Source organism: Oncorhynchus mykiss, chromosome 10 (assembly GCF_013265735.2).
Source record: "Oncorhynchus mykiss isolate Arlee chromosome 10, USDA_OmykA_1.1, whole genome shotgun sequence".
Taxonomy (NCBI): domain Eukaryota; kingdom Metazoa; phylum Chordata; class Actinopteri; order Salmoniformes; family Salmonidae; genus Oncorhynchus; species Oncorhynchus mykiss.
The window spans coordinates 41,085,813-41,108,979 of NC_048574.1; the positions used below are offsets into that span (position 1 = coordinate 41,085,813).

Genomic DNA, 23,167 nt, shown 5'->3' on the forward strand with positions numbered 1-23,167 from the left:
CGACTCTCTCTCTCTCTCTCTCTCTCTCTCTTTTCTCTCGGAGGACCTGAGCCCTAGGACCATGCCTCAGGACTAACTGGCCTGATGACGCCTGTTTTCGACTCTCTCTCTCTACCGCACCTGCTGTCTCTAACTGAATGATCGGCTATGAAAAGCTAACTGACATTTACACCTGAGGTGCTGACCTGTTGCACCCTCTACAACCACTGTAATTATTACTATCTATGAACGTTTGAACATCTTGGCCATGTTCAGTTATAATCTCCACCCGGCAGAGCCAGAAGAGGACTGGCCAACCCTCAGAGCCTGGTTCCTGTCTAGGTTTCTTCCTAGGTTCCTGCCTTTCTAGGGAGTTATTCCTAGCCACTGTGCTTCTACATCTGCATTGCTTGCTGTTTGGGGTTTTAGGCTGGGTTTCTGTATAGCACTTTGTGACATCGGCTGATGCAAAAAGGGCTTTATAAAATGATTTGATTGATTGATTGATTCATGTTTTCCGTGGAGGAGAATCAGAATGATTATTAGACCGTTATGGGTAATCTGTACAATACGTTTGTGCCCAAAGTGAAAATTATTCATGAAAGTTCCCGCTTTCATTAGCGCGCCAAAAAGCTTGCGGAAACCTAGCTGATACATGCGCTTTCGATACTGCCAAGAACTAAAATATCCGGGGCAGGTTGGTCATAGGTATATTGGATAATTAGTTGCCATAGAAGCTTCAGTTATTGCCTGAGTTGACAATCGACAAACCAGTAGAACTTGTGAGGCAGTTAGAGGAAGTAAACAAGCATATTAGCGAACAAGGGACTAATGCTAACGGTGCACAGCTCAGTGAAGTAGCATACAAACACACATCGCACAATAACAAACAGAGGCACAAAAACTTGCATGTACAAAGCAAACGGGCCAAAGCAAAATTACATGCAATTTGAACGACAAAATGCTTCAGATGTGGTAAGGCATATGCTAAAGAGGAATAATTTGCTGCCAGGAATGCAAAATGTTGATACTGTAGGAAGCTTGCCAAGATCCAGGCCATCAGAGCCTCCCGGGTGGCGCAGTGGTCTAAGGAACTGCATTGCAGTGCTAGCTGTGCCACAAGAGATTCTGGGTCCGAACCCAGGCTCTGTCACAGACGGCTGCGACTAGGAGGCCCATGGTGTGGTGCACAATTAGCCCAGCGTCGTCCGGGTTAGGGAGGGTTTGCCCGGCAGGGATATCCTTGTCTCATCGTGCTCTAGCGACTCCTGTGCCGGGCGCAGTGCACACTGACCAGGTGTATGGTGTTTCATCTGACACATTGGTGTAGCTCGCTTCCGGGTTGGATGTGCATTGTGTCAAAGAAGCAGTGCGGTTGGGTTGTGTTTCGGAGGACGCATGGCTCTCGACCTTCGCCTCTCCCGAGTCCGTACGGGAGTTGCAGCGATGAGACAAGACTCGTCGCTGAATGAGTGGAATAGTATCAAACACATCTAACACATGGGTTCCAGGTATCACAATTGAGAGGAACATCACAGTGGCATTCAGCACCAATTGGATACCATGACATTGGGGAGAAAAAAAGGGGTAAAATATATATATTTTTAAAGATCCAGCTGGAACTGCCAAGCAATGTGACTGATCTGAGGAGTACTGGGTCACTACTTAGGCAGGTACCTACTGGGTCTAGCTGATGTCACCAAACCAATCAACGACCTGCAGTGCAGGAGGAGACCTTTAGGAAGGTAAAGAAAATCGTCACAGAGTCACCTGCACTGACTGGCATGCTATGATATGACAAAGCCTACCATAGTTCGTGCAGACGCCAGTAGTTCTGGGTTTGGCGGGGTCCTACTACAGAAACACGATGGACAGTTAAAGCCAGTAGCTTAGTGCTCCAGGACTCTCACAGATGCTGAGAAAGTCTGAACATGGGACAAGTTTACCAGATATCTGAATGGCCTATTGCATATTCACACTGCAGAGGGATCACAAACCCCTCATTCCACTGATAAACTGTAAAGACCTTGACGTAGTGCCTTTGAGGTACCAGAGACTGTTGATGCACATGATGTGTTGTAACCCTACAGCTGAGTAGGTGCCGTGGAAGCAGCTTGTTATAGCACACAGCCTTTCCAGACAGACCTTAATGTGGAGGACAAGCTCGTGGTAATGGCTGGAGCGGAATGAGTGGAATAGTATCAAAACACATCTAACACATGGGTTCCATGTGTTAAGCCAACAGGCATCGCGATTGAGAGGAGCATCACAGTGGCATTCAGTTTGTCAATTTGCAGAGAAGAGAAAGCCAGAGAGAGGGAAGAAAGAGAAGAGCAGCACGGTTTGTGCATCAGCAGTTCCAGACGTGCTGTAAGATAGAGAATATGAAGGCCCTCTGTCATATTCCACATTCTCATTGTGTGAATGACCCTGAGTGTCTAGAGTGCTGCGCTCTCCGCTGAGTGGGGCTGACGAATGGAGAGAGAGAGAGGCAGAGAGTGGTGGAATATGGGAGAGTTGGTGGATGGGTTGTTACAGATAATGGGGAGAAAGGGAAGACGCGGGAAGAGGGGGAGGTGAAATGGAAAATATTTGAAGATGAGAAATATGAAAGAGAGAAAGGGAAGATAGTGTTAGTGCCAGACACCCAGGAATGGAGTTTAGACAAACTGGAATCTAAATTGACTGGTTAACACCACCAACGTTAACAAAGACCACTTATAACAGCCATCAGTGATTATGCACTCTATGTCCATGAGGAATACCAAATGTAAAATTGTACTGTGTAATACTAAAATATTGTTGTAATGTACACAATACCATCCATCAACCCCACGAAACACACATAATAAAGACATACGCTTATTTGACTCCCAAATACCCTTAATGTCCTCAGTGATCGAGGAGCTCATTTCTATGGAGTTCTTGTGATTGTGATGAGCTTTTATAGGGAAAGACACTGGATTTTTTGTTGTTGTGCTTCTTATTTACTGAAAGCTGCCTGACAGCAATACATGCCTTGTATAGGGGGGATTCCAGATGTCCTTGTCAGGAACACATAGCTAGTCAGGCATATGTTTAGTAGCACCTGCAGGTGTACTGTATGTTATACTGGTAGCTACACAAAGAACAAGCTGTTGGAAAGATGGAGTGGGATGGACAGAGGCATGGTTCTTCTGTGTGAAAACACAAAGAAATCAGTTCTGTAGAAGCTACTCTTCACGACGAAGGTGACCCCACAGATATTTTCATATAAAAGAGAAACAAAACATCAATCACTTATGACTAATTAATTATACAGAACTAACTATGCCATTATGCAATTATACACTAACCTCAAAGCACTAATTATGCAGTGTTTGTTGCTGTTCGTATCTATGGAGATAGCACTTAATATGATTTATTCCCTTATGAATATCAGTGACTGTTTTAGTTAGTGTTTTGGTTCAGTCTTCTTTGGTCTGGCTCGGAACCAATTTAAAGCCGGAGCTTTGAGTAGCAAAACAATAATTTTCAATATTTGCCATTGTCTGATCCCTCTGGCTTATTTCTCCTTTCTCTATGACAACCAATATAATATTTGTGTTTCTCTTTGTGTCCACTTGTACTATCTGTTGCTGTGGTTACATTAGTGTTGGAGAGGCATTGCGGACCTGTGAAATGTACCGTAGAAATCATAAACTTTGCACTCTGCAATGTGTGCTGCACCTGCTGTTATGTTGGCCACACGCATGTGCGGTCAGCTGTCCTAGTTGACCTCTACTTCATATTTATCACATTAGCCACGCTCTGCAGCTTTTGTTTAGGCAGCTGGCCTGGCACTATAGTCTCTGCTCTCCCTGGGAGAATCTGGGTGTTTGTGTAGGCAACCTTCTGACTCTTCTACACTGTGATGTGGTTGGAGGGAGGCCTCTTCTCCTCTTCTCGACACCACATCCTCTGAGGTTAGTTAGCACATTTTATCCTCTGCTCTGGATGGGGATTTGATGGCAAACTCACAGAATGTCATTGGATGTATTGACATTGATCCTTTCGTGTTTTGAGAGGAGAACAGTTTTCAGCACTATTTGTCTCAGGAGGGGACTGGTTCCACAGGGATAATTCAATGGGAAGTATGTGTCCAGGCTTAAGTGGTTGTTTGTCTTCTTGGACTTCCTCAGCCTTTGACCCTGGAGTTTTTGATTGATTCCCACCCGTCCAAAACTGATCTACACTACCTTACCCCCTTTAAATAATGACCTCATCCTTCCTTTACCCCAGAGAGAGATGGAGGGGTACACGGAGAAGAGTATCCGGAGTGATAGAGGATGGGGGGAATGGGGTAGGTAGAGGGTGGGGTAGTGAAAGTGGAAGGATGGAAGACCGAGAAAGTAGATCACATGTTCTTGTTTTGTCATTCATCTTCTACAGGACCAAGCAGTTGTCACGTTGAGGTTATAGGACAGAAAATAGGGAAGTCTGCATAATGTAGCCTAGTGGTTAGAGTGTTTGACCAGTAACCAAAAGGTTGCTGGATTGAATCCCCGAGCTGACAAGGTAAAAATCTGTCGTTCTGCCCCTGCCACTGTTCCCCTGTAGGCCGTCATTGTAAATAAGAATTTGTTCTTAACTGACTTGCCTGCATGTGTTAATGTGTGTGAAAGGGTGGAAAAACTCAATGTGCTGATGGTTAGCCTGTAAGTACCCATATTTTACTGCTTGTTTACCAGTGGCGCTGGGCTGGGCTGCTATGCTGCTGTGTGCTGTACTGGTTCCAGGACTGCTCTTGTTTCATCTGCAAGCATACAGCTGGGCCGGCAGGGGCACACTCAGAGCAATAAAGAGATTTGAGGCAGGGAAGGAAGGCTTTCTTCCACCGTAGGAGCAATGCTGAGGTTTCTCTATGTGGACACATGGGAGTAAAGAGATGCTTTTTTGACAGAGAGACAGAGTGAGAGAGAGAGAGAGAGAGAGAGAGAGAGAGAGAGAGAGAGAGAGAGAGAGAGAGAGAGAGAGAGAGAGAGAGAGAGAGAGAGAGAGAGAGAGAGAGAAGTGGTGGAGAGAATAGGAACAGAGAAAGAGTCAGAGAAATTGACACTCTGCAGCTCTGGGTTCATGTGTTAGGGTAATGTGTAACATGTTGCATATTTTAATATTAAGGAATGTCTCACATGTTGCAAGACATGCCAACAGTCGGTCATCAACATCCATTTCCCCTTAGTCAATCGCTTAGTACAAAACCAAAACAGCTTTTATAGTTTTCATCCATTGTAGGCTGGAAATGAAAATAGTCTGGAATTTCCCTCAGCCACGAAAACATGTGATATGAGTTACCATGTTGGAAGACGGATAGAGCATCAAAGCAGGTCAATGCTGTACATTTTTTTTTGTAGAAAGAGCATGAAAGAGAAGAATACCCTCTTGTGAATAATCTCTAACATGATGCAAGTCAGCCAGCAGAGGGTGTGCTTGCTCTCTGGTCAGAAAGCAAGCCAGAGAGCAGGGTAAGGCAGATTCCACTACATTCCTACAATAAACCAATTAAGCCCTCAGGAGAGTTATGTATCTTTGCTGATACTTATTCAATGGTAAAATGTTCTAATTTGGTTGAATTTAAAATAAGTTCTCACTATGCTACATTTTTTTCATATGAAATTCATACGCTTGTATTCATACAAAATCAGATGTTTGTGTATTCTTATATTAAAAAATATATACAAAATAAATGAAGTGTATTCAAATTCATGCACTGGACTTGAAAATGAAATGGTCATTCTGTCTGATGTTGGCATTGCCATTGGAAGGCTGAGACTGAGAGGTCCCTGGGGTTGATCTTAATTCATGATTAAGAGAAGTGCAACACTGCTCCTGGGTAATCTCTGCCAAAGTGAATTTTAATTGGCTTATTAAGATAATATCTTGTGCCCAAGTGAGCCATTTGCGGGATTGAAAGGTCACATATAAACACATATGGTGTGAGACCTTGGTTCACACGGTCGCTTTAAACACAGTTATGTCTCCCAGCGGGTGGACGACGTCGTGCCGTCCCTTTGACTTTTCATTGAATAGGATGTAAAGGGAGCACCCTGTCTGTCAAACAATCCCTTTCACTTTATAAACCTCACACAGGGGACACCATTGGCTGTTGTTTAACATTTATTCTGCTGTTGTTTGAGTAGAGAAACATTGCAGAAGAAATCAAAAATGTCCCCATCACTTTTTGTTCTGCAAGTAGACGAATTCGACTGCTCATATAATTTAGTATAATTTTAATCAATTTGGTAAGACACATTAGTTCAAATGAATTCAAAAGACACTTAATTTAAATGGAATTCATTAAATAAGCAAGACGCGAAGTAGTTCTGGCTGACCACAATCATATTAAGTTAAATAATATTGGTTTTAGATTTAGACTAACATTTGCACACTCTAACGTAATAGGTAAATATATTCAATTAAGGTTTCCCGTGTTAAAATAGCCTCTATGAAAACCCCCATTGCGGACTGGGAAGAGTGGCGCACACTATGCAGCACTCACTAAGCGCTGCCCTTTTCAAACGTCCCTTCAGCCCTAAGTGCACGAAGTCGGGTGAGCGCCGGCGGGTTTGAGAAACAGGCAAATCAAATCAGGACTGAAGTTGGACGTTTGGATTTTGGACTCTGCCATATCACTCATGCGAAAGAAAACTATGGAAAAAGTGGAAATAATATTTGATCACAGATGAATTCCGCTAAAACCTCAGAGTTTAGTCTTGGATTTACGAAGCTCACTCGGATTCGAGAAGAAGATCCCAGTTATGTGGACGATCTCGTGGGCAACCTTAATAATGTGACCGGGAGGTTTTGTGTGAGCTATCAGTAAAGTATTATCTTTGTAACAGTGTACAGAAATACCAATCGTCCCGCACTGAGGAATTCGGAGACTTGCTCTCAGCATAGGCTACACAAGCGCAGCGCACAGCCACAGAAAAGAGAGTTGGAGACGGCGTGGTAGGCTATTTTACTCAAGAAGGAAGCAGACCATTTTTTAAAAATAAATATTATTATTTAGATCGAATAGGCCGTATCAAACATTTGTGGATAATACAAATTAGCTTCAGTCCTCTGCTGCTTTGGAATGATGCCTGCGCGTTCAGTGGGAATTTACTTTCTCCTCGGATTTATTCACATTTGTTCAGGTAAAGACTGCACTATTTCACCTTATTTGACTTGGGTTTTGACTTTGAATTTGAAAAGTAATATTCCTGTAATAGTCTATTCTCATGTGTGAGCGTTTATGAGCGTGTGCTTGTGTGCGGCAATTAAAGATGGCATGGCATGGGTGGGGTGAGTTGATAAGTATCGACCGATTTAGGCTACACACAACTTTACTATCTGTTTCATCCTTTGACGTTGTGTGCCAAGCCCAGCGGTGTGGCATGAATTGGTCTTTGTCTGAATTATGGTCTGACTGTTGACAGCCAGGATGTGCTCTTATTGCCTTAGTTGTGTCAAATAAAAAGCTCTCATAGTCTCACGTCGGAATGAGAAGTTCATCGATGTTTATCAAAAATCTAATTTCGAAGTGTTTGGTTACATCTCTGTATGTTCCCGGGTGAAGTGTAGGCATTAACTCAGAGTTCTTGAGGTTAGACATTAACTCCGAATGGTAAAGGTTAGGTTTAAAACAAAAATATAAAAATCTACTTTCTATAGCTGGATTTGAACATGCAACCTTTATAACCAGAGGCAGATGCTTACTGTATACCCACCCGGCATCCCTGTCTACTTGTCTAAAGTAACAGCACTCACTCACTGTTGCCCCTTGTGGCTGATTTCCAGTAGGCAGTTCACCTGGGATTACAAGTCAGTATTTGATCACACACACACACACACACACACACACACACACACACACACACACACATCAAATACTGACTTGTAATCCCAGGTGAACTGCCTACTGTAAACATTTGTAATTATGAATCACTGGCAATCACATCAGCAGAGATCCTGAGATAAAGAGTGAGACCATGTTCTCCTTATATTGTTTTAGTGTCCTGACTGTGCCTTCTCCTGGGTAATCACCTGTCAGGGTGCCAGCTTTGCCGCTATCGGTGTTACACTTAGAGTCATAGTGAGAAAGACTGTGTTGTGTGTGTGTGTGAGAGAGAGAGAAAGACTGTGTTGTGTGTGCGTGTGTGAGAGAGAGAGAGAGAGAGAGAAAGAGTGTGTTGTGTGTGTGTGAGAGAGAGAAAGACTGTGTTGTGTGTGTGTGTGTGTGTGAGAGAGAGAAAGAGTGTGTTGTGTGTGTGTGAGAGAGAGAGAGAAAGAGTGTGTTGTGTGTGTGTGTGAGAGAGAAAGAGTGTGTTGTGTGTGTGTGTGTGTGTGAGAGAGAGAGAGAGAGAGAGAGAGAGAGAGAGCGAGCAAGAGTGACTTGAAATAGTCATTCTTCAGGAGTAAATAAGCAAGAACAGACAAAGGGTTTGTGAACGTGTAACAACCGGTCAACACACACTTTCTGGTCACTGAGATCAGCAGTGGTGCAGGTTATTAACGACTAACAGTAGAAAGAGGTCCAGGTCAGTGGAGAGAGGCCTAATGAAGTCCTATTAACAACACCGCTAGTCTGAACAGGCTTGTGTACATACTGATGGGACTGGCTCGTATTGATAGGACTAACAGTGATATAGAGATTTATAATATACTCTTTAAACAAAACCGTGGCCTTTTCTGTTTGATTGTGGATGAGCAAACTGCTGATGCCAATGGCGATAGCTTATCTTCCTGTTCGACTGATAACGAAAATATATTACAGACAAAAATACTTAACAATTTACAAAAACATTAACATAGACATTACAACTAAGTCAGATAGGGGAGAGGCATTGTGTTGTGAAGTGTTGTTTTATTAGTTTATTTAAAGCACCTTTTTCTGTTTGCTTGAGTAATTTGAGATGGAAGGGAGTTCCATGTGATCATGGCTCTATTCAATACTGTGCGTTGCCTTGAATTCATTCTGGATTTGGGGACTGTGAAGAGACACCTAGTGGCATGGCTGGTGGGGTAAGTATGTCTGTCAAAGCTGTGTGTAAGTTGATTATACAGACAATTTGGACATTTCAACAAAGCAATATATCTCACAAGAACAAGAATTGATACTGATTATCTCTCGTAAAACCCTCAACCAGGAAAGACTGGCATGCATGTTGTTGATGTTAGTTCTGTATGTGCAATTAAGGGCAAGGTGTGCTGCTCTGTTTTGAGGCAGCTGCAGCTTTGCTGAGTCTTTCTTTGCTGCACTTGACCATATTACCAGACAGTAATCAAGGTGGGACAAGACCAGAGCCTGAACAACTAGTACGGTTGATTTTTGTGTCAAAAACGCAGAACATATTTTTTTAACAAACATACCCCTCCCGTCTTCACAACAACTTTGTCAATATGACTTGACCATGATAATTGACCATCCAACGTTAAAAAAACAGGAGTTTAGCTTCCTCAGCTCAGTGGTCACACCTTTCACACACAACTCCAGTTGAGGTTTAGGTCTTAGAGAAAGTTTTAAACCAAATACAATTATTTTAGTTGTAGCTGTATTTAAGACCAGTTTATTATTAATCAACAGTTCGGATACTGACTGTAACTCCTTATTTATAATTTCAGTGAACTCACTGGCTTTGGGTACTGACATGTAGTGTGGAATCATCTGCATAAATAGCCATTCTAGCTTTGTGTGAGACCAGTGGCAAATCATTTGTAAAATATATATATATATATATATATATATATATATATATATATATATAATAAATAATATATAATAAAACAGAGAGAAAGAGGGCTGTTAGAGCCAGCAAAGGGTGCTTTCCTATTTTTAGGCAGTGGAATTACTTTAGCTTCCTTCCACGCCTGTGGACACACACTCCTTTAGGCTTTGGTTAAAGAGCTAGCAAATAGGGGTGTTAATACAGTCTGCTAGCATTCTCTATAGTTTCCCATCATGGTTGTCAATGCCTGGTGGCTTATTATTGATGGATAACAATAGTTTTTCCACCTCTCTCACGACTTGACCAAATTCATAACAGCAATCCTTCTTTTCATAATTTTATATTTATTTACTGAACAAAAATATAAACGCAACATGCAATAATTTCAATGATGTTACTCAGTTACAGTTCATATGAGGAAATCAGCCAATTGAAATTAATTAGGCCCTAATCTATGGATTTCACATGACTAGGCAGGGGCACAGCCATGGGTGGGCCTGGGAGGTCATAGGCCACTTTGGAGCAGGTGAAGAAGCCAGATGTGGAGATCCTGGGCTGGCGTGATCACATGTGGTCTGCGGTTGTGAGGCCGGTTGGACTTACTGCCAAATTCTCTAAAATGATGTTGGAGGCGGTTTATGGTAGAGAAATTAATATTAAATTCTCTGGCAACAACTCTGGTGGACAGTCTTGTAGTCAGGATGCCAATTGCACGCTCCCTCAACTTGAGACATCTGTGGCATTGTGTTGTGTGACATTGTGTTGTGCACATTTTAGAGTGGCCGTTTATTATCTCCAGCACAAGGTGCACCTGTGTATTGATCATGCGGTTTAATCAGCTTCTTGATATGCCACACCTGTCAGGTGGATGGATTATCTTGGCAAAGGAGAACTGCTCACTAACAGGGATGTAAGGAAATGTGTGCACAACAGTTGAGAGAAAAGAAGCTTTTTGTGCGTTTTGAAAATGTATGGAATGTTTTATTTCAGCTCATGAGACATGGGAACAGCACTTTACATGTTGCATTTATATTATTGTTCACTTTTCAATGTTGTCATTTCACTTCTGAGTTTTCCCATCTTACTTCACTTATAATTCACTGTATCACAATTCCAGTGGGTCAGAGGTGTATATATACACTAAGTTGATTGTGCCTTTAAACAGCTTGGAAAATTCCAGAAAATGATGTCATGGCTTCAGAAGCTTCTGATAGGCTAATTGACATAATTTGAGTCAATTGAAGGCCTACCTTAAAGCTCAGTGTCTCTTTGCTTGACATCATGGGAAAAAATGCAAATCAATCCCAGAACAACAGCAAAGGACCTTGTGAAGATGCTGGAGGAAACAGGTACAAAAGTATCTATATCCACAGTAAAACGAGTCCTATATCGACATAACCTGAAAGGCCGCTCAGCAAGGAAGAAGCCACTGCTCCAAAACCGCCATAAAAAAGCCAGACTATGGTTTTGCAACTGCACATGGGGACAAAGATCGTACATTTTGGAGAAATGTCCTCTGGTCTGATGAAACAAAAATAGAACTGTTTGGCCATAATGACCATCGTTATGTTTGGAGGAAAAAGGGGCAGGCTTGCCAGCTGAAGAACACCATCCCAACCATGATGCACGGGGGTGGCAGCATCATGTTGTGGGTCTGCTTTGTTGCAGGAGGGACTGGTGCATTTCACAAAATAGATGGCATATTGAAGAAACATCTCAAGACATTAGTCAGGAAGTTAAATATTGGTCGCAAATGGGTCTTCCAAATGGACAATGACCCCAAGCATGCTTCCAAAGTTGTGGCAAAATGGCTTAAGGACAAAAAAGTCAAGGTATTGGAGTGTCCATCACAAAGACATGACCTCAATTCAATAGAAAATTTGTGGGCAGAACTGAAAAGGCGTGTGCGAGTAAGGGGGCCTACAAACCTGACTCAGTTACACCAGCTCTGTCAGGAGGAATGGGCCAAAATTCACCCAACTTATTGTGGAAAACTTGTGGAAGGCTGCCTGAAACATTTGACCCAAGTTAAACAATTTAAAGGCAATGCTACCAAATACTAATTGAGTGTATGGAAACTTCTGACCCACTGAGAATGTGATGAAAGAAATAAAAGCTGAAATAAATCATTCTCTCTACAATTATTCTGACATTTCACATTCTTAAAATAAAGTGGTGATCTTAACTGACCTAAGGCAGGGAATTTCTACTAGGATTAAATGTCAGGAATTGTGAAAAACTGAGTTTAAATGTATTTGGCCAAGGTGCATGTAAACTTCAGGCTTCAACTGAATATATCATGGAGTTATGAAGACATATGGTGTTTGGGAAACACTGTTATGAGTAAGTTAGATTGCGGCCCCATTACCGGCTTTATGTGTCACAGCAGTAATGTGTTGAGGAAGTGCTAATGGTATGGTGCAGCACAGCGTCCAGAAAAACAGTCGCTTTCAAACGAGGGTTTTCGTGGCTAATTGAGGTAAAACAGGAATTCTACTCATAGATTATGCATGTATGAACTACACATTGACACGTCCAGCCCAAAGCAGAAGGTTTAAAAAGTACTTAGTAGTCGCCAGAGTTCTGGAGCATGTCTTTATTGCCCTTTTTCAAGCCGGGCTGGTGTGTGTGTGTGCAGGCCTCCTTCTTACCCCAGAGTAAAGGGACAGTAGAGGTAGCAGGTCCATGATAGCCCAGTGGCCTGCTGTGCTGCACAACATCCGTTAAAAGTGGCCCCTGTTTACTAAACAGATAGTTCTCAGGTGTTTCGCTCCATAGCTTAGCTTTGCCCATCCTACCCGGACGAGTATTTTAAGTGTGCCACCTTGTCTTGTCTCTCCGTCTCCACGGCACAACAACAGATGAGAGAACAGAGGACCATTAAGTACAAGACCATTCTAGACCTGTACAGGTGTTGTGCTCAGGGTGCTTCTCAGACAGAATAGTGCAGCTTTGTGTAGCTGCCTCGCCTCTAACATCCCTGCTATGACACTCTCATTCCTCTTCTCAATGCTACATTTGGCATTGTAATTGAACAATCCGTACACTTTAAATGATGCCCATTAAAAGCAATCGGAAATAATTTGCTCCCCCTGCAAATCCGAATGATGCATCCCTGGAGTGGCGACATGATGCTAAGCAGCCTTACCCATCGGTCCCACCGCTCCCTCCTCCCCGTGCCTCCATGTTTTTAACAGCCAACGTTCTCCTTAATGAATGCTCTGTAAACTCTCAGCCTCAAACGGGAATCTCTCCCAAGAGAAACACATCTATGTTTTTCCTCTTTTGAATTGTGTTTTCCTGGACTGTTGTTTCCAACACTGCTCGTATAAGGGGCTTGTGAATGACGAACATTGGCCTGAGATAATCGCCTCCTTCCTGTCCAAACCTTGTTTGGCCTTGAGACTCTCTCAGCCATGGCTGGGCCAGATATCTCATTCTGAAGGAGGTCAGGAAGGAGTGTGAGAGGAGGAGGGAACAGAAAAGAAATCGGTCAGAATATGCTCTGTCATTTGCGTTTCCACTTTGAACCTGGAGACACCTGGCCTGCCACTGCCTTTATAGCTGAGCACAGGTCAGAGTTCACATGTACCTGGACACACTGGCTTGTTGACAGTGACACAGTGACACAGTGAGCACCCATGCTCCTGACAGAGGGACAGCCCACAGTCCTGTGTTGTGACACCGTCAGTAATAACACAGCGTGGAGTATTATGGACTAATGCAGCTTGATGAGGAGGCTGACCTGCTACGTCATCCCGTATGCTAATGAGTCTCCCTCCAGTCTATTTGATCCTGACTGTGATTCGCTGTGTTCCTTCACTAATGAGACTCCTCCCGCTACGGATGATGAGGCTGATGGCTGGGCCGTCTTGTGCTCTAAAGAGTCTCCCTTTGATGTCCCTGTTCTTGACGGACTTGTCAGTTTCCTCCTGTTCTTCCTCTGGAATAATGAACTAATGAGGGAGAAGCAGCACCGTTTGAATGGAATGTGTCTCCCAGCATGTCCACCATAAGATGTGAATGACTGAGTCAGGAAGAGGGAATAAGGGAGGAAGGGAGAGAGAGGGGGTGGAGGAGTGAACCGTGTGTGTAATCTCCCCATTGAGTATGTTTTAGGAGCATTCGTATCCTCACATCAGGGCCGGAGCTGGTTCATTCTAGCTGGCTGAAGTCTGCTCAAATGGTTGTGTTTGTTTAAAAGGAAACACACACTCACAGCTCAAGCTAAACGTGGCATTCAGTCATTCCTATGTTTTCTTTCTCTCTCTCCTGCCGGCAGCAATCTTGGCACGGCTTCCGTTCTTAACCACATCATAATGGTTTTTAAAGCAATTTGTTTCTTTGTCGTTTTGGGGTGGATATTTTAAACCTGGTTTGTGATTTATCATTGAATTGAGTTGGCAGTGTATTTGTTGAGAGTTGAGCTGGAGGTGACAGTATGGCAAGATTACGTTGTTACCTTTTTTCTTACATCGCGTTCCCTTGTCCTAACACACACACACTCCCACACACAACCCAGTGATCTACAGTTAACCATTATGGAAACAAAGCTGTGACAAATGGACCCTGTAAGCCAGGTGTGTTGCCAAGCCGCTAGAAAGAAGAGCACTACACTGACACAACAAGAATACTGCTCACTAGGAACACTTGAATACTTGACAAAGGGATTTTATCACTCTACCAGAGTAAAACTAAGACCTGCAATAAACCACAATAAAACCACACCGCTATGCAGCTGTAACCATCCCATTTGTTTTCACTGCTTGGTCAGTCTTGGTCATAGTGTATTGGTTTGCAGCTCAACAAAGCACAGTGCAGTTATATAAAGTGCATTTAGAGTGAATTTTGCATTGGTATATCTTGTTTTTATTTCCCGTACTAACAAATGGATCCTCTTTCCTTTATCGACAAGTTGTTTGAAAGATCCTTTGTGTGTTTGGATGTAGGGGTGTGTGTGTGTGTGTGTGTGCGTAATGGTATTTGTGTGTGTGTGTGTGTTTGTGTGTTGTAAGAGCTGTGCTGAAAGCAGTGTTTCCTGATTGCTTTCCTTGTTTACGTGCTGGTTTCCTGGGGTGCTCAGTGAGCTGAGAAAGACATGGAGGGCTTTAACAAGTGCCTGTGGGGCTACAGGTCAGAGGTCATCACACCTCCACACACACACACACACACACACACACATTGCCCCTGAAGAGAGCCTGGAATGTGTCTCTGAATGATTGTTTCTGGCCTGGGGCATGGAGCTTCCCATCTCTGAATGATTGTTCCTGGCCTGGGGCATGGAGCTCCCCATCTCTGAATGATTGTTCCTGGCCTGGGGCATGGAGCTCCCCATCTCTGAATGATTGTTCCTGGCCTGGGGCATGGAGCTTCCCATCTCTGAATGATTGTTCCTGGCCTGAGGCATGGAGCTTCCCATCTCTGAATGATTGTTCCTGGCCTGGGGCATGGAGCTCCCCATCTCTGAATGATTGTTCCTGGCCTGGGGCATGGAGCTTCCCATCTCCCACTCAGCTTCCCCCTCCTCCCCCTCAGCCCACTGTACTATGAGGCCTTCAGACTGTTGCATCCTGGGACCTGAGGTGAACCTGAAAGGACCCCCCCTAGACAACCCTGTCAACTGACCCCAAACCAAACCTGCAATCGTCCCTCTGCATACCAACCAACCTGGTCCATGTTGGTCTGTTGACCTGGATAGACCATGGGTCCCAAAGCTAAAGAATGCAAAGAGTATTGTGGTTTACTGTAGGCTATTTGGTCTATCTCTACCAAAGCTTCCTGTCCTTCTAAGGTGTCCGGCATCTGCTGTGTGCTCAGTGCTCAGGGTGAGCGAGGGCAGTTTTGGATAATTTGTTCTGTAAATAAACGCTGCTTAGTTTTCTCTCCAGCCCATAAGGTTGTCTGTGGTTGGTTGAGATCAGGAGGGATCCCACGCGTCCGGCTCTGGAGGGTCTGTTTACTCTGGCTTTCCAGCCAGTGTCCTCCTCCTCCTCCCGCAGTAAAGCTATATGGAGACAGGGAGTGTGTTCGAGTTTGTGTGTGTGTGTGTGTGTGTGTGTGTGTGTGTGTGTGTGTGTGTGTGTGTGTGTGTGTGTGTGTGTGTGTGGAGAGGGTCAGCCAGCTGGTTTCACTCTCAGATGGCTTTCAAAAGAGTCTTTGTGAAAAACACATTTGGAGTGGATATTATGCTGTTATGACAAGGCCTCATGGGTTGCCAATACCCCAGTGAGGTTCTAAGCTATAAACAAGGACCTAATAGTGACCTACGTTATGCTGTGTTTGTTTTTGGAGCGTCAATATCAGCTTTTCCCCTAAATAAACTGTGGCTGAATACAGAGTGGAACCCATTGAGCAGTGCCGACCCAGGTGGAAATGTTTCATCAAATAAAAGGCTGTTCCCCTCACCCATTGCCCCTAGCCGGTTTCCTACAGGGAGCCTCCTGTGGTCAGAGGGAGAGGGTCTGACTAACCACTCTCCCATCCCCACCTCCCCCCATCATGTCCCCCTCGCCTTTTCTATGTGGGAGTCTAAACCAAGCCCTCAGGACTCCCCGACGCATCTACATTCTCTTAAATCCCCTGGAATTCATTATAGTGTTCTTGACATCAGCTGAACGTTTACTAAAACACAACTATTAGGCAGCTTCACACCCTGGATGGGAGGGTTTACACATAACCTTGTATGTTTACAGAATAAATCTAATATAATGCGATAGGGTTGCAACCCACACACTCAGGGCACCTAGAGACAAGTACCCCTCATCTCATCCTACAAGATTGTTTATTTAACCCAGACAGAACCCACCTTGACAGATTGATTCATAACTAGCTTCATACTTGACCCTCTTCTTGTCCTCCCTCTCCACCTCCTCCCATACCCTTCCTGACAGTACAGTGACAGAACTCAGACAACATGCCCCCCTCTCTAGGTTCAATTAGCACCCACTGTTCTAGGGCTAACCTCATCATTAAGAGTTCCCCCCCAACATATCACAAACCACCCACCTGCCCCAATTGGATTTCAATGGGAAATTAGCTGTATTAGTCTATGGTTAATGGAGGATTACGTGTGTGTGGGAGGAATGATGTTTTCAAATGTCAGCTGTAAAATGCCATGGTGATAGCAGGTCAATAGCAGTTGCTGATATTCATTTGGTTCTGTGTAAACTCTTTCAGTTCTATAAAGGTGCCTATCGATTAATGGACTAAATATGAGATCAGTACTCTTCTCACACACACACACACACACACACACACACACACACACACACACACACACACACACACACACACACACACACACACACACACACACACACACACACACACACACACACAAGTGATTAGCTTGGCTCTTTGACTAATTAAACCCAGGATTAGAGCTAATCAGGATGTGTGAAACAGCTCAGTCTCGTTAGGGATGATAGGCGAGGAATGCACATTATCCCTGTACCACACACTCAATCCTCCTGCACTCTCCCCCTTGCTTAGCCAGTCATTGGTGACACACCAGATACACAGTTCAAAGCTTTCAAGGGAAGACTGAATCCTAATGAATAGCTTTCCCATTTGTGCCATTCTCTTTTATTAAAGAGACCAAAACACACTTAATTTGCAGATCTATGATGAGCCAGTAGCTGTAATGCTGGGGCCTGGGATCCATTGATAAGCATGTGTAATGAGTCAAGCTGAAGGCTCCAATAGTTCCCATAATTATTTGTGATTGAATACACCCCTGCTGCATTATACCTGCCCTCATCTCACCCCACTATTCTTACCCTAAACCCCAGCAGCTTTGTGATCATGCCCCTCTCATCTGAATGAGGAAGAGAAAGCGAGGGGGGTCCGGACTGGAAGTCAATGCGGTGGTGTAACGATAAGCTGAGATCAGCCTGTCGATATGCATCCGGGACACTTTGTATTAGATTTCGACAGAATTCTGCTGGATTTGTGTTGATTGTCCACTTTAAAACCCATGCATTACCATTTTAATGAGTCAGTCTCTGTCATAATGTCGTTCCCATGGAATAAATTAATTTGAAACACTATGGAGAAAATAGCTTGGTTCACTGTCTTGGTATACTGTAATTGTGAACATTCTTCTGTTGTGTTTGGAGCTCTTGGATCCTCCATTGTGGCGCTGGTTCAACCAGATGGATGGATAAACCATCCCAATCATAGCTCCAGTCCCGAGAGGCTGGCATCATTCCTGGTCTGGTCTGGCCTGGGCCCAGCATGGTGTGGTCGGTATGCTCTACCACGGCCTCTCTCCATCACATCAAATCAAGTTCCATCCTACCAGCTCCTGTCCTCCAGCCACTCGTCACCTAACATGGCTGATTTGAGTTACCCTGCAGTCTTAGAGGGAGTGAGTGAGTGTCTCATCAGCAGCAGCAGTATAGTATTGTGCCCTGAGGGCTAACCTTGTTATCACACAGAGTGGACATGCCTATCTTCAGCTTAATTAACCAGAGGTTGACCTTGTAATGGAGCCTCAGCCTGCCTGACCTATCTGGAGCCAGTCTCCTCTCCTAGCAGAGCAGCACTCAGTAAGGACGGATGGACGGACACTGTGTCTGGAGGCTTCTAATTAAGAGCTGGAATGAAGGGGGATTTCATTAGTGAGGGAAGGAGATAGTTGCTGTACGACGTGGGAGTGATTGAGTCAGTATGTGTGTTTGTGTATAGAGTTTGTATGTGTACTGTGTGTGTGTGTGGGCGTGTGTGGGCTTATACGGTTTCTGTGTACAGTGTTTGTTATAGTGTGTGTGTGTGTCCATGTGCGTACGCGTGTGTGTTATAAAGCGTGGGTGTGCGCAGCATTTCAGGTGGAGCCCGAGATAGGGGCCAGGAACAGGCTTGTCTGTTTGGCTTGTTCAGCCATACACACTTGAATGCAGCAGATAGAAAAGACATGAATACGTATCTCTCATCTATTCAGTCTAATGCACACATCACAAATACTTCATCGCTGAGTGATCATAACAATATCCTCCTGTTCCTGTATGGTCTGCAGTAAGCTGATGATGATGGCTATTGTTCCTCCTCTGCAGTAGAAGTAGCAGTGTACTCAGTCCGTCTCTCTCAGGCTGGGTTACAGTACATCCAGAGCCCTTCTCGTCTCTCTCCCCGAATATAAAAGTCCAGAGTTGAGTAACGACCACAGTGTGTGGCGATCCGCCAGCCCCTCCATTGCAGAGGCGCTCAAACTGCTACTTCAAGCTAAATTTGATGCCTTTGTGACTATCTGAAATTGAAACCTTACCTCATCGGAAGAAATTGCTCCAGGGTGATGGGGGTGGTGGGATTGGGGGGGTGGAGGGAGTGACGGGGGTGAAGGGGGTGGGGATCAGAGCTGTTGAGTGGTGCTGTCTCTGACATTCGTGGTCTCTGGTGGTTGTGTGTGGAAATAATGAACTCATGAGAGATCCAGGCCGAGGATCAGTGGCTATGTGGATGAGCTCCTTGATAAAAGGGAACTTCAGATAGTCATTAATCTCACTGACATTTGCTCCCATAGAACACCGCTCCGCACCGGGCTCAGCTCAGCAGCAACACACCTTGGTTTCACCTCGAAACGTTCAAACCCGCAGTGTCTCTGACACACACATGCACAATAGTGTACCGCTGCTTCTGACAACATGATGTCTTGTACGATTGATAATAACGCATGGTTGATATTTTTTGATTCAAGGCCCCGACATAATAGTCGATTTGATGGGAGGTTATGCAGGGTTGCGTGGCTGCTGTATAATGAGTGTCCTGCAGTGCAAATGTCATAAGCCCTTAATCCTACCCCCTCTAGCCACATGGAGTCCACTCCATCCACACGGCCTCATCTTTCAATGAACCCACCCACTGCTGTTAGAGCATAGATTGCTGTCTCTCAGTTTCTCTGTCTCTCTACACTCACACATACATCACGCAAAGTGCCTATAGGAATCCCTTAATACCAGCATGCAGTGTGCGAGGGGAGAGAGAAAGGGAGATGCGATACAATAGGAAATGTCATCTAGTCGAGGGGGAAGAGATGTCCTGGGGGGGTGATTGACATTAGCAGAATTCCTGTGGATTCAGGTTGGGTAATTATAGAGCTCTAGGAAGGACTATTCTTCACCATAATGAACTGACTTCTCCATGGCAGGGCACTGCATCGCTGGACTGTGTGTTTTATTGCCACTCTTCCCTCTGTAATTCTTTTTTATTGACAGTCTCAAAGGTCAAATTGTTTTGCAGGTGTGTTGTGTTTGAGGGATGGTTCCATAGCATATACCACAGTAGGAGAAGACTGGATAAGAGGGATGAGGGCCTCTCTAATGTGGACTGGGTCAGAGTGGGGATGAAGGCTCAGTTGTTTCCAGCCTAATCACTCATAAAGACTGGTGTGGGTCCTGGGAGTGAGATGGGAGTTATAATGTGTGGTTCATAAGCTCACAACCTTAGCCCCCAGGGTAGATTTGTCTCAGCTCCCAGTCCCAGTGTGAATCTCCCAGTTTCCAGTCCATCTAATGACTAACTGTGGCCTTGGCCAGGCTAGGGGAACACTTATCTGTCCCCTAGCCCCCTCCCCCCTCCAACAGAAGTGAATGTCTTTTTAACGATGTCCCAGCCATGCACTTTACTGTGGCTGTATTGATAGAAAAGGCCTCCTCCAGCTGAATTTGCCCCTCATTAATTTCCCATCCTAATATTTATGTTGCCTTGTTAAGCACGCGTTAAATCCCAATGCCATTTTCCCAAAGATCCCTTCATTCCGCCAGGCTGCTCCCAGGATTGTTTTCCCCTCCCTCCCTCCCTCCCTCCCTCCCTCCCTCCCTCCCTCCCTCCCTCCCTCCCTCCCTCCCTCTGTGCCCCTCGTCTGGGCTCAGCCTCCTCTGGAAACAGCAGCCTTCTCGGAATCTCAATCCTGCCTTGGATTTATGATGCCATTTAATTCCCATTCAGGCCAATAACATCAAGGGCTCCGACCATTCATTCTGCTGTTCCACAGGACCTTGGAAATAGCTTCCGTAGACCGGCCACGGTGAGAGAGTTGTTTCAAGTTGTAAAAGGGTGTTTGTGTGGTTGTGTGTGTTTGTGATGGGGATTATAGAAGTGGGGATATGCCATCCTGAGTGGGCTATGGTTCTATGCTGCTGTGTAAATGACTTGGTGCACATTGCTGCTCAGGCTGTCTCCTCACAGTGTGACAGAGAGTTGACATCTGGCTGCCGCTGCCAAGGGCGTCATTAAGATCTAAAATACATGCTGTTCATGCTGACACACACACCAGTGGCGGTCGGTGCTGTTTCAGATGAGGGAGGAGGATATTATTTTTCATAAGCCTGGCCTTATTTCTATTACACCATATTGGATGACTGTCATTCATATTCCATTCACCCAGCTCAATGTAACAGCAATAAGTTTACATGATACTCTAATTTCCCCTATACCCATCATGAGGTTGCTACAACCTAGCCTATTAATAAATGTAGGTGCACATAGGTTGAGAGAAGAGTTTGCGGTGGGAGACAGTGACACGTTCAATACCTTCTTGCACATTCTTGCCTGCATCTAGCTGATCATAGGGTGTAATCATTAATCCAAATTCAGACAAATTCAGGTACGTTTATCCCCGTTTTTTTATCCCCGTTTTTCAACAGAATCGGCAGAATGAATACACCCCTGATCACAGTTCACTTTTATAGCAGCCACATTGTATTTCTTCTCGCATCTATGCGCTCGCCTCCTCTCACCTTTTCCCTTTGTCGCTTGTGGACTGCTGTATGTGATGTTTCAAAGCCAAACCATATCATAACTGCTACACACAGCCTACATCGTTGTCCCTATTATTAGCTAAAGTAATGTCATAATCAACATAGCTAATAGAACTAACGAGTTAGTAAATCCGCTGCAATCGTGCAGTAAGACTGTTAAGATGGCCCCGAAGAGGATGGCTGATATTATACATGCTCCTAACCAACTGTGCTATTTTGTTAGTTTTTTGTGTTGTTATTTTGTGGTGTTAGATTTGTACTTATTTTGTACGTAATGTTGCTACTACAATCTCTTATGACCGAAAATAACTTCTGGACATCGGAACAGTGATTACTCACCTCGAACTGGAAGAAGCTTTTTCTTTTAACGAGATCGAAGAGAAGGATATACTGCTTTTCTGGGAACAGGCCCAAATCCCCGTCATTTGCGTGAAAAAGGACGGAGAAAAAGGGGGCGGAGGTTGGGCTGCCTTCTGAGAATTCGTAGGCGAGCGAATTGCCATCTGTTTTTATTGGCTAACGTGCAATCATTGGGAAAAAATGATGACGATTAAGATTATCCTACGATTAAGATTATCCTATCAACGGGACATTAAAAACTGTAATTTCTTATGTTTAACCGAGTCGTGGCTGAACGACGACACAAATAATATAGAGCTTGCGGGTTTTTCAATGCACCGGCAGAACAGAGAAGCTATGTCTAGTAAGACAAGGGGTGGGGGTGTGTGTCTATTTTTCAATAACAGCTGGTGCAAGATGTCTAATGTTAAAGAAGTCTCGAGGTATTGCTCACCTGAGGTAGAGTACCTTATGATAAGCTGTAGACCCCACTATCTACCAAGAGAGTTCTCTTTTATATTATTCGTAGCTGTCTATTTACCACCACAGACCAATGCTGGCACTAAAACTGCACTCAACTAACTCTATAAGGCCATTAGCAAACAAGAAAATGCTCATCCAGAAGCGGCGCTCCTAGTGGCCGTGGACTTTAATGCAGGCAAACTTAAATCAGTTTTACCAAATTTTTATCAAACAAGCAAAGCGTCAATACAGGATTAAGATTGAATCCAATTTAATCCAAGGATTAAGATTGAATCCAATCCACTGCGCTACCCGGGCCTCCTATCCTTGTCTCATCGCGCACTAGCGACTCCTATGGTGGGCCGGGCGCAGTGTATGCTGACCAGGTCGCCAGGTGTATGGTGTTTCCCCTGACACATTGGTGCGGCTGGCTTCTGGTGTGGATGGGCATTGTGTCAAGAAGCAGTGCGGCTTGGTTTGGTTGCATTTCAGAGACCTTTGCCTCTCCCGAGTCCGTACGGGAGTTACAGCGATGAGACAAGACTGTAACTACTACCAATTGGATACCACAAAATTGGGGAGAAAAAAGGGGTAAAAAAAACTACACCAGCTCTGATGCTGGTCGGATGTGGCAAGGCTTGAAAACTATGACGGACTACAAAGGGAAAACCAGACGTGAGCTGCCCAGTGACATGAGCTAAATGACTTTTATGCTTGCTTCAAGGCAAGCACACATGCACAAGAGCACCAGTGTTCTGGATGACTGTGTGATAACACTCTCGGTAGCCGATGTGAGCAAGACCTTTAAACAGAATCATCATTCACAAAGCCGAGGGGCCAGACAGATTACCAGGACGTGTACTTAAAGCATGCACGGACCAACTGGGAAGTGTCTTCACTGAC

At 44.5% G+C, this 23,167-nt stretch overlaps 1 protein-coding gene across 3 annotated transcripts in view; it reads left to right on the forward strand.

Moving 5' to 3' along the window:
* The window catches only part of LOC110533888 (roundabout homolog 1), a 210,398-nt gene that overhangs the window by 56,082 nt on the left and 131,149 nt on the right, over nt 1-23,167 (forward strand). Inside the window, exon 1 of one of the 3 annotated variants that reach the window (XM_036990291.1) lies at nt 6,463-7,136. The exons of the other annotated variants lie outside the window; for them this stretch is intronic. Within the exon in view, the coding sequence (XP_036846186.1) occupies nt 7,076-7,136 (61 nt within the window). The 5' untranslated portion in view covers nt 6,463-7,075. Of the gene's footprint in view, nt 1-6,462; nt 7,137-23,167 lie in introns of those variants that run through there. 3 annotated transcript variants of the gene reach the window in all.